The 12,684-nt window shown below is 33.1% G+C and overlaps 1 protein-coding gene across 8 annotated transcripts in view; it reads right to left on the reverse strand.

The window, feature by feature from the left end:
* LIPI (lipase I) overlaps positions 1 to 12,684 on the reverse strand; it is a 79,926-nt gene that overhangs the window by 53,390 nt on the left and 13,852 nt on the right. For all 8 annotated transcript variants that reach the window (XR_007155445.1, XM_047873969.1, XM_047873968.1 and 5 more), the window contains exon 3: positions 2,245 to 2,630. Coding sequence is in view for 7 of the 8 variants with exons in the window: in XM_047873969.1 (XP_047729925.1) it covers positions 2,245 to 2,556 (312 nt within the window). In the remaining variant the exon portion in view is untranslated. The remainder of the gene's footprint in view (positions 1 to 2,244; positions 2,631 to 12,684) is intronic.

The following is a 12,684-nucleotide window of genomic DNA, read 5'->3' on the forward strand; positions in this document are numbered from 1 at the left end:
AATATAGTTTTAGTAATAACATTAAGCTTTTAAAAACCTTTGTTATGTATTATCTAAAATAGTATATGCAAAATAATATATTAATTAATAAATAATTTTGTAATAATAGTAATAGACATTAACAGGTACTTAACTTGAATAAGTGTTTTATAACTATCATATTCACATTAACTTGAATAAGTGTTTTGTAAATCTCATATTCACATTAGTCCTACGAGTTATTTATTTTTATCCTATTGCCCAAAGTTATTAAGAGCACCTATTAAGTGTTGAATGAATAGTTTGATAATGAGTTGCCCAAAGCCAAATATACTTATTACTGTAAGGGAAAAAGATGGACTTCAAGTCCAGGCCTATTTAACTCCAAAATATATACTAATCTGCCTCCTTGTTTTATCTGATCAGATTGTGTCAAAATCCCTAGGAAGACTGGAACAGTGTGAATTATAATTCTCATTTCAGAGATGATAAAATGAGACTCATGGATTTTAAGTGATTTCCCAAATCCACAAGCTGGAGAGTGATGGAATCTGATCTTCCAAGCTCAAGTTTTGAGCACTTAGAGTCTTAGCCCTGGAGGGCCACTAGGGAGCTAACAAGGAGGGAAAGTTTCTCCCACCACACTCTCAGAAAGCAGGTTGTGGTCCATTCAGCAGAGTGACACATTTGATGGCTTGGAGAAAGATGTGGAACATTTACTGCCAATGAGAAACTAGACCCAGGCTTTCCAGCCACAGGTTAATTTTCTTCAAATTTCTCAGAGCAATGCCCAGAAACCTGAAGGGGTATTGCTGTCAACTTTAGTTTATTAATCTTTTCATTTTTTTTCCTTAATATAAAGCCTCTTTCTAAATTTCTATATTTAATAATCATATTTCCAACACTTTGAAGTACATGTTTATTAGAGAAAAGACCACTTCTATAAGCAAAAATCAGTTATGTAGTTTACAGGTGATAAGAACAGGTGAATCAATCACCTCCTCTGTCTCTCTATAGAGAGATGGTTTGGTTTTGTCCAAACTTGGGGATGTATAAATTATACTGATCCTGATTTTTACTCAGATTATTTTATGCCAGGTCCTGATTAAGAATTAATGTCATTTTATACTTATATAAAATATTGTCATAAAGTTTGGTTATCTCAAATATATAGATAAATAAATGAGGCAGAGAGATTAAACAATTGGTCAGAGTCACACAGAGGATAACAGACTGATTTGATCTTTGAACTCCTCCAGTCTGACTCCTAACCATTATATGTAACTGCTTCTTGGATCAGTTACGCCTGCTTAGTTTTAAGAGAGTCTCCCAAGCACAACTGAGCAAGTTGAGTTGAGCACAACTCAAAACAGATTTCAAGCCCATGAATGCCCCAGAAATTACCTTTCTTTCTCTCAAGCGCTCATCACCACCACATCTCTCTCTAGAATAGACACTGATCGCCATATGGGTTGACATAGTAAATGTAGATGTAAATTCCTGATAAGCCCAAATTAGCCTCAATTTGTTAGACTCATCCCAACCCTGGACCTAAATGCTGGACAAATCTAAATGGTATTAAGACTGGCCTCGAAGACTGGCAGAAGTATGCAACTTTTTAAGATGTTTTTCCCTCACTTTTACCAATTCACACTCAATTAACTATAAACATATTAGCCATACCTTAGAAAAGAACTTAATGATTATATAGTTTATCTCCTTGGTACACAGAGAATCACTACCTTAACCTCAAGTCAGTATAGGTAAAGTTACAAAAGGATAAAAATCTTAAAAGATTGTCTTGAGTTTATTTATTTGAGAGAGAGAGCATGTGCAGGCATGCACGCATGTGAGCAGGGGACGGGCAGAGAGAGAGGGAAAGACAGAATCGTAAGCAGGCTCTGCACTGCCAGCACAGAGCCCAATGTGGGGCTCGAAGCCACAAACAGTGAAATAATGACCTGAGCTGAAACTAAGAGTCACTTAACTGACTGAGCCACCAGGTGCCCCCAAAAATCTTAAAAGATTTTTAAGACAAAATGTATTAACTAAGTCTTTAAGACATTTCTTCTAAAAATAAGACAGTACACATCTATGTATGGCATTTATCCATTTCCACAAAGAAAAGATGGCTGTAAATGGTAGCATATAAAAGCAATAATTCTTAATGCTTATAGAAAAAAAAGTATTTATCTTACTACCACTCTGTGGTATCGCATAAAACACTGTATATTGTATAACATACATAATATATAAAATTCTTACCAAAAGAATCTGAATGTATATACCCAAAGTAGCAGCAACTTTTCTGATGTTTTTAACTGCTCTGTTGTAAATAAAAGTTGTAGCACCCCGGTTCCAGTCTACTACAATTACATTCAGATCCTCGTGATTCAACAAAACCTTTAGAAAGTTCTGAAGCCATTTAGGGGTGGAGCCCATTGGTCTGTATCCATGAATAATCCAGACTGTTTTCTTGCTTGTATTGAAATTAACATTAAGTGAGTTATTCTGCTCAAACAGTGGCTCAGCACAGGAAGGGTTGTTTCTTGTATACATCATCAAAACAATGTCCATTTGGGGAGAAAACAAATCTTTGATGGAATGCAATATGTTTAGCTGAGAGAATTCAAGGCATGGTCTTTTATTCTCTGAAATTGAAAAAAAATTCAGTTAAGCTGAGTACTGGGATAGTATTTGATACAATTCTTATTACTGTTAAAAAGAACAGATTTGAACTTGAAGGGTGGGAAGGATTTTATTTCACTAGTATTTCAACATAATATCCTGAGCAACTACAATGATTAATTTGTTGATTATATAAAGACTTTTTGAACAAGAAGCATTCAAAATTTTAAAATAAAATATAGAAAGAAATATGGTTAGTTAAAAAAATTGTTTTTTATCTGTACAAAACAGCAATGGTGTGACTAAAATCATTAATATTGTTAGTAATGAAAGTATTATTCACACCAGTAAAAGTACATAAATTGATTGTGAGCTTTAAAAGAAATTCTGCAGAAGAATACTTACATGTGAATAATAATCATTCAAAAATATATTTTATCTAATTAGTGATCAAATAAAAAATCAAAACAATATGGTATAAGTTTCTTACTATCAAATTAAAGAAAATGAAGAAAATCATATTAATACTTAATACTTGTGAAGGTAAATTTGACACATAATTATATAAATGAATGCTAAGAGTATAAATTGGTATAACATCCTTTCCTTTTGAAATTGACATTATGTGGTACACATTCATAATCTTAAAAATATGTATTCTTCCTCACTTTCTCTCTAGGATTTATATTAATGAAATAAACAATTTGTATTAAATATAAGACATTAATAACAGGTTTATGCATAATTGTACAAAAATTTAAAACAACTTAAATATCATCATTTAGTATTTTCTACTTTTTTTAAGTTTATTCATTCATGTTGAGGGGACAAGAGGACAAGTGGAACAGAGACACAGAGAGAAAAAGAAACCGAGAGAATCTTAAGCAGGGCCCATACTGTCAGCACAGAGCCTGATGTTGGGCTTGAACACACAAACCATGAGATCATGATCGGAGTTAAAATCAAGAGTCAGACACTTAACCAACTTAGCCACCCAGGCACCCTGTCATCTTATAGTATTTTTATCAATACATGCATCCTATATGTCTGCCTATCTATCTACCTTATGTACCTACCTACCTATCTATCCATCCATCTATCCTACAAGGAAGTAGGGAAGAAAATAAAATATCTTAGCCAAATCAATAGCAAGAATCATAGCTAGGCAGTGAAACAATGGCTGCTTTTTTAATTTTCTTTTCCATAGGTTCTCAGAATTGTAATTTCTTTCAAAGTAAGCATGTAATCCCATTTTTTTTTTATTTCTAAAAAGAGAGAGAGCATGTGAGTGGGAGAAAGGGGCAGAGGGAGAGAGAGAGAGACTCAAGCTGGCTTCACACTCAGCGTGGAGCCCAACAGGGAGCTGCTATCAGGACCCTTGGATCTATGACCTGAGCCGAAATCAAGAGTCTGATCAACTGACTGAGCCACCCAGGCACCCCTCAATTTTTTTTTATGAGAGCATATGATTGTACTGTTTCTGGAAGTTTTACTTGTTAAAAGATTTGGGAAACAATTTGCCAGCATATATCAAAAATTCACAAAATCGTTAATATACTTCATGTCAATAATTCTACTTCTAAAAATGTATCCCAAGAAAATAGTCATTTAAACATATAAAAATCAACTAATGTATATTATTTTAGCACTGGAGAAATAGAAGCGATTTAAGTGTCCAGAAACAATGATGTGATTAAGTAAGCTACATACATATAATATATATAAACTATAAATGTATAATAAATAATAAATATTATAATAAATAATAATAAATATTTATTTATATAATAAATAAATAATATTTATAAACTATAAATGTATAATAGATGTTTGATAAATCCATAATAATATGCACTAATTACAATCTACCTTCTAGTTCAGAGAGTATATATGTGATACTGTCACAATTATTCAGAAGATGAAGGAGGAAGGGAGTGAAGGAAAAGCAAGAACCACAATTAATTCCCAGGTTAACAGCTAAGAGATACTCAGACAAGTGAAAAAGTTTGAAACAAACTTCATTTGTTCTAAGTCCTAGAGAATGAGGAAGTGGAAAGGAGAAATAAATCAAATCACAGTGCAATATCACTGCTTGCTACACTATACAAATTGCATAGGGAATTGTGTACATCCATTTTTCCACCATCTGAAATGTTTCCATCAGCTGAAACTCTGAGACGGCCATATGCAATCAATATATCCACACTGCTGGTCCACTCCAAATCAGTGTAGATTTTACCTGGCCCTGGAATGAGTAATGAGGAATAAACAGAAGGACCCCTGTGATAAAGTAAGGGACAGAAAAACCTGAAACAATCTACAGAGAAATCTATTATCTATTGCCAAATGTTGAAGTAACTGCAGAAAATTCTATAGCACTCTCATTAACAGTACAAGAAAAATCATGTCTCAAAAAACAGGAGGCCATTAAGAGAAAATTTATTGAGGTAAAAAAAATAATAGGACAAAATTAAAAGTGAAATAATGAGATACTGCAATTCAAGGAAAGAAAAAAATGCAATTGCAGGATAAAAATTCACGTTACACATGAGAAAACATGGAACACTCACCTGACAGTAAGAAATGAAGGAAGAAAGATTTCAATTGGGAGGAGAAACAAAAATAGGGGACAGGAAATGATGATTCAAGTTAAAAATCATCGTTTTACTGGAATGGGAAATAACTGGAGAGGGAGAGGGTAGCAGTTACAATAACTAAGGAAATAATTGCACACCAGGGTGTGTAAACTGAAAGACTCAACACAATCTAGAGAAAATCAGTTAATTAGACTCATCAAGAGACTTCCTAGAAACTGGTTTGGGTTTTGATGAAAGAGAAAAATATCCTAAAAACATCAAGGCAGAAAATCCATGTTAAAAATAGAGGAACGAAGTCTTGATGACTTCAGATTTGCCTTCCGAAGCAATACATTAGACAGATAAAAGTGTAATGAATGAAGGTTATAAGTGGAAAAATTTGTGGCCTAAGAATTTTATATCCTCCCTTAAGTGCACCACTCACAAATGACACAGTACAGTTCCCGACATCATCATTGTTAAATAAGTGCTATATTTAATGAAGACAAGATCCACAGAAACTCACAGTATAAAAAGATTGAAAGTGAGCATAGAAATAGGTTAGACACCAATATAAGTGTAAATATTAAAAACTGGGTAAAACAAATGCAATATCAAAAGGCATTCTTATTTGAATGTTTGATAAGAATATTTAAATATTAAGACAAGTCAATATACTAATAAGATGGGAATTTCAGTTAAAAGTAGTATCAACAAAGTAGGTGTGGATAAAATTCTTTAACTGGGGGATTCAAAAGATGTCAGTTATTTTTAATTTTAATATATATTTAAATGTGGCTTTAAAAAGATATTGAAACCTGAAATGTTAAACCCTGTACTATGTAAAACAGTACATGTAACTTTGTACACACTAAAAACATAGAAGTACAGCAATGTATATATATAAGAAAAAATGAAAAAGAGAAATATAGAAAGTTAAATCCATGAAACAAAATAATACAATTATACTAGAGAAAAAAATATATGATATATACAAACTTATGTAACTGTATAAAGATTGCCTATTCAAAAACAAAGAATCTTCAGTTTTCATTAAAAAATGACACTTAGCTATAAGTTATTTAAAAGAAGTACACAGAAATTTTAAATAAATGGGAAGGTATATTCTACACAAAATAAAAGGAAAGCTGTTTGGTATACTAGATTATAAGGGTGACTCCAATTCATCCCCCTTTCCTTGCCATGGAAAATAGGATCCTGGTATATATAATACAAGCAGAAACTTAAAATGGGCTTATACATTGCGGGGTTGGCCTGTCCTACTTTGGCCATCACCATGAGAATATCCCTGGTCTGGCCTGTTAGAAGAAGAGAAAGAGGTGTAGAAGAGCCCAGCTCATCAAGTTCCCAGCTGGTCACTCCAGGTGCCTGACAGCCAGTCAAAAGCAAAACATGCAAGTGAACCCAACAGAAGAGCAGTGCTACCTAACCACAAAATCCCCACCTGACTCCACAAGTATGACTAATGCTGCTTTAAGCCAAATGCTACTGAAGGCCTGGGGTTTTGTTTTATTCCCGGGTGTTTGGCTTTACTGTCACATGATGTAATTTATTTCATTAGTAATATTAATATCAGGTACAGAAAATAAAAACAAACGTCTTTAAAAGATAATAAAATGTTACACTAGTATACAGTAAAACTCCTAAAAAAAACATTGAACTGAATTATGGTAGATGTTAGGAATAGAAAAATAAAGTTCTATATATCAAAAACTTATCAGAATTCCCAATAATACTGTCATATTTCTCAGCAGAAACTTTGTAGTCCAGAAGGCAGTGAGATGATATATATTTAAAGTGATGAAAGAGAAAAACTTTCAACCTAGAATTCTATATCCAGCAAAACTGCCCTTAAAAAAAATGAGAGCTAAGTTAAGACATCCCTAGACAAACAAAAGCTGAGGGAATTCACTGTCATAGACTTGGCTCTACATGAAATAACAATGGGAGCCTTCAAGTTGAAATGAAAGGGCATTAGACAATAACTTAAAGTCATATGAAAACATAAAGAGCTCTGGAAAGGGCAAATGTATAAACAAATACAAAAAATAGTATTTTTAAATTTTGATTTATTACTCTTTTTATTTTCTATAGAATATAAAAGGCAAATGCATAAATACAATTATAAATCTATGTTAATGGTATGCAATATAAATACAAAATTTGTGCCATCAATAACTTAAATGAGGAAAGCAGAGCTATAAAGGAGTAGTTGTTTATGTAAAAGTTAAGTTTTTTATTGAGGCCTTTATTTTTTTGAAGTTAACTTAGTATCAATTTAAAATAGATTGTCATAACTTTAGGATGTTACAAGTAATCCCTATGATAACCAAAAAGAAAATAATCTATAGAACATATACAAAAGAAAATGAGAAGGGAATTATAATGTGTCACTAAAAAAAAAAAATTAAATACAAGACAGTAATGGAGGAAATGAAAGACAAAAATGAGCTCTAAGACATATAAAAAACAAATAAGAAAATGGAAAAAAATAAGTGCTTCCTATCAGTAATAACTTTAAATGTAAATGGATTAAACCGCTTAATAAAAAGAAATAGATTGAAAGAGTGGATAAAAAACAACAACATCCAAGTGTATGCTGTCTACAAGAGACTCACTTTAAAGACATTCATAAGGGGGCACCTGGGTGGCACAGTCGGTTAAGCGTCTGACTTCAGCCAGGTCACGATCTCTCGGTCTGTGAGTTCGAGCCCTGCACCAGGCTCTGGGCTGATGGCTCAGAGCCTGGAGCCTGTTTCCGATTCTGTGTCTCCCTCTCTCTCTGCCCCTCCCCCGTTCATGCTTTGTCTCTCTCTGTCCCAAAAATAAATAAACGTTGAAAAAAATTTTTTTTTAAATAAAAAAATAAATAAATAAAGACATTCATAGGTTGAAAGTGTTAGGATGCAAACAAGATACTCAATGCAAAAAGTAACTGAAAGAGAGCAGGGATATGAAGAGATATCTCCACATTCATGTTCACTGCAGCATTATTCACAATAATCAAGACATGGAAACAACCTAAATTTCCTTAAGCAAATTAATGGATTTTAAAAATGTAGTATATATACATAATAGAATTTATTCAACCATAAAAAAGTAAATCCTGTCATTTGGAACAGTAGATAAAACTAGAGGGCATTATGCTAAGTGAAATAAGCCAGACAGAGAAAAACAAATGCTATATAATATCAACTATAAATGGAATCTAAAAACAAAAACAAAAAACAAAAAAACAATTTCATATTAACAGATAATAAAATGGTGGTTACCAGAGGCTTGGGACTGGTAAATGGGGAGGTACAGTAACTTCCAGTAACAAGATAAATAAGTTCTTAGGATCTAGTGTGCATCAGGTGACTATAGTTAATAATACGATACTGTATATTTGATTATGTAATAATATAATATTGCATACTTGAAAGTTGCTGAGAGTGAATCTTAAGCATTCTCATCATGCACAGAAAAAGTGTTAATTTTGAGAGGTGATGGATGTATTAATTATCTTGATCTTGGTAATCATTCCACAATGTATATGTGTATCAAATCATCACATTGTAAAATTGAAATATACACAATTATATCTGTCAATTATTCCTCAATAAAGTTTGGGATAAGAAAAGAACAGAGATTGGGACATCTATACTTCTACCAGAGAAAATAGACTCTAAGTTAAAAATTCTTACAAGAGATAAAGAAGGATATAATAGAACTAAAACCATAAAACTCTTAGAAGAAAATACAAGAGAAAACCTCATTGCTGCCCATTGCTGATGGGAATGGAAAATGGTATGGTGGTTCCTTAAAAAATTAAAAGTAAAATAACAATATAATCTAGAAACTCCAATTCTGGGTATACACCTAAAAGAACTGAAAGCAGAGACTCAAAGAGATATTTATACCACCATGTTCATAGAAACATTATTTATAATAACCAAAAGGTGGAAGCAACCCAAACATCCATCAATAGATCAATGTGAAAACAAAATCTGGTATACACATACAATAAAATATTATTCAGCCTTAAAATGAAAGTAAATTCTGACATGTGCTATAACACGGAAGAACTCTGAAGACATTATACTAAATGAAATAAACCAGTCACAAAAATACAAATACTGCATGATTACACTTACATGAGTACCTAAAGTAGTCAATATAGAGAGACACAAAACAGAATAGTGGTTGCCAGGGGCTGGGAAGGAGAGGAAAATGGGGAACTATGTTTTTTATAGGTATAGAGTTTCACTTTGGAAAGATGAAACGTCCCGGCGATGGATAGTGGCAATGGTTGTACAAAATGTGAGTGTACTTAATGCCACTCAACTGTAAAAATTATTAAAATGGCGATTTTTATATGTGTTTTACCACAATTAAAACAAAACCTTCTAGAATCCAATTCCTGTCATGAAATATATCAGATTCCATACTTCTCTTACTTCTGTAAACAACTCAAACAGTGGATAAAATGTGTATATGAAACTTTAGACACTGGACAACAAAAAGCACAGAACTGTGATCTCTAAAAGAAAGGAAACAAATTATGTGAACACTATAATCTAGTAGCTTCCTGCCTAGAGATAGTCTCCCTTAGTGCAGAAGTTTGGACCCAAGGAGAGCATGATGATGTTACCAAGTTGGGGAGAAAGATCAAGGTTTGGGGAAAGTAAAAAACTAGAATTTCTAGATTATATGCTGCAAAAGAAGTGGCTCTACAGAGGCAAAGGCTTGAAATCTGCAGAGGGGTCCCCAACAATCAGTTGCTGTATACAGACCTATGCATGCATAGTGTGAAACTCCGAAAAGAGCTGTAAACTGAACAGTTCCAGAGGTCACAATGCTCTGGGAGACAATGAAGCCCTGGCTAGCCAGAATAGAAAGACCTTAAGGAACATCATGGACATTCAACAGAGACCCTAGAAAGGTCACATTTGGTTTTAAGAGAGCTAAACTAGCTCTAGAGTGAAAGAGACTCATCTCTTCCTCTTTTCATTCTCTCAACTCTACTTGCTTTGATTCAGCTTCATTCTCTGGCAGGCAGCAGGCTATATGTCTGTAATATTGAGAGAAAATATTAATGATCTTGAAGTAAGCAAATATTTCTCAGACAAGATTACAGTGAGTGTGAAACATAAAAGAAAAAGGTGATAAATTGGACAGTCATAATGAAACATGTCTGTTCCTGAAAAGACACTCATCGTTAAGAATGTGAATATGTAGGCTTGTAATATGTACACCTGAAAATCACCTGTATCCAGAATATGGTGGGGTGGAGGGAATCTGAGTGTTTATATACACATATATGTTAAACACACGAACTCAATTTTTCAGAATTGTCAAAATAATTGAAGACACTTAACAAAAGATGATATAATGGCCTAATATCCATGCTCAACATCACTAGTCACCGGTAAAATGTAAGTTAAATTAAAATAATAATATCACTACACACCCACTAGAAAGGCTAAAATTAAAAAGATGGAGGGGCACCCGGCTGGTTCATCCAACTCTTGATGTCGGCTCAGGTCATGATCTCTCACTTGGAGAGATCAAGCCCCGCATCAGGATTTTCTCTCTCTCCCTCTCTGTCCCTCTCCCACTGGTGCGTAGTTTCTCTCTTTCTCTATCAAAAATAAACTTAAAAAAAAATATGGACAGAACCAAGTATAGGTGAGGATGTAGGGCAACTTGAAGCATCCTTCTTTGCTAAGGGAAGTAACAAAATGATATATTTTGGAAAACCATTTAGCAATTTCTCAAAATATTAAGTATATACTTTTATGACCCTAAAAAATCAGTTTCAATTGTTTACCTCTGAGAAATAAAAGCATTTGTCCACAACATGTACAAGCTCATAGACGTTTTTTCATAAGGACCCCAAACTGGAAAAAACCTGCATGTCAATAAAAGGAGTATAGATATACAAATTGTGGCATAATTATACCATGTAATACTACCCAGCAATAAAAAGGAATAAGCTGCCCATACATGCAACAACTTTGATAAGACTCAAAAACATGATATTGAACAAAATGTTCCACAAAGAAAAGTACATGTTGCTTAATCCCATTTTTATGAAATTCTTGAAAAGGGATATTTAATCTAGAGTATCAGAAAGCAGGTCAGATTTGTTTAAAACCAGACAAGGAGAGGGGGTTACTTGCAAAGAGCTAACTTTTGGTAATTCAATAAATATTTTATTTTTTGATAAGACTGTTACATGCCATGTAAAATGTGGTGCACATATTTTTAAAAACTCATCAAAGTATAATCTTAAATGAGTACATTTTAGCATATAAAAGTTATACCTCAATAGTTAAAAAAAACTTATAGTAAAGTTCTAATTTTTTTACAAAACAGAGAAAAACATAAAGCTTAATCATTTTTAGAAGCTATAATATCTCTAATATCAAGCATAACAAAAATAGGGCAAATATCCACATAGATAGAGCTATAAATTACTACAACTCATGTAACAATTAAAGGCAAAATTCCCAAATAACACACTCACAAGCATATACAGTCCATAGCACAGTCCACAGCATAAAACTAGAACAAGAGTTAATACTATATTATATAAATTAAAAATAGAAGTATATTTTATTAAAATGACAAAATATTACCTATTACATGCCAATAACGATTGTCATATTAGTGATGAAACATTAGTGACATTATTTCCATTAAAATTAAAAAAATATAAAACATCTGCTGTCATACATTCTTCTGTCTAACTCAGCAACAATATAAGAAAAAGAACCAAACTCAACACCTGAAAGACAAATAATCCAGTGAAGAAATGGGCAGAAAACATGAATAGACACTTTTCCAAAGAAGACATCCAGATGGCCAACAGACACATGAAAAGATGCTCAACATCACTAATCAGGGAAATACAAATCAAAGCCGCACTGAGATACCACCTCACACAGCTCAGTGGCTAAAATGAACAAATCAGGAAACTACAGATGCTGGTGAGAAGGTGGATAAAAGGAAACCCTCTTGCACTGTTGGTGGGAATGCAAACTGGTGCAGCTGCTCTGGAAAACAGTGTAGAGGTTCCTCAAAAAATTAAAAATAGAACTACCCTATGATAGCTAGTAGCTAGAGTCAAACCACATGAGACCCTTAAATACAGAGAACAAACTGATGGTTGACGGGGAGGGGCAGAGAAGGGACATGGGTGATGGGCACTGAGAAGGGTGCTTGTTGGAATGAGCACTGGGTGTTGTATATAAGCCAATTTTACAATGAACTATTTTTAAAAAATTCAAAAAATAAAAAAATTCAAGGCCCCCCAGCAAAAAATATATGTAAGAAAAGAAATATAATCATTGGGTACAGACATAACTTGCTTAATGTGATATATTCTATTAAAAATATGAAAACAGGAACTCAAAAAATTAATCCAAGGGGAAGTTTTAATATACACATATAAAAGAGGCATCTGGGTGGCTCAGTTGGTTAAGCCTCCGACATT

This window comes from Prionailurus viverrinus, chromosome C2 (genome assembly GCF_022837055.1).
Source record: "Prionailurus viverrinus isolate Anna chromosome C2, UM_Priviv_1.0, whole genome shotgun sequence".
NCBI lineage: Eukaryota > Metazoa > Chordata > Mammalia > Carnivora > Felidae > Prionailurus > Prionailurus viverrinus.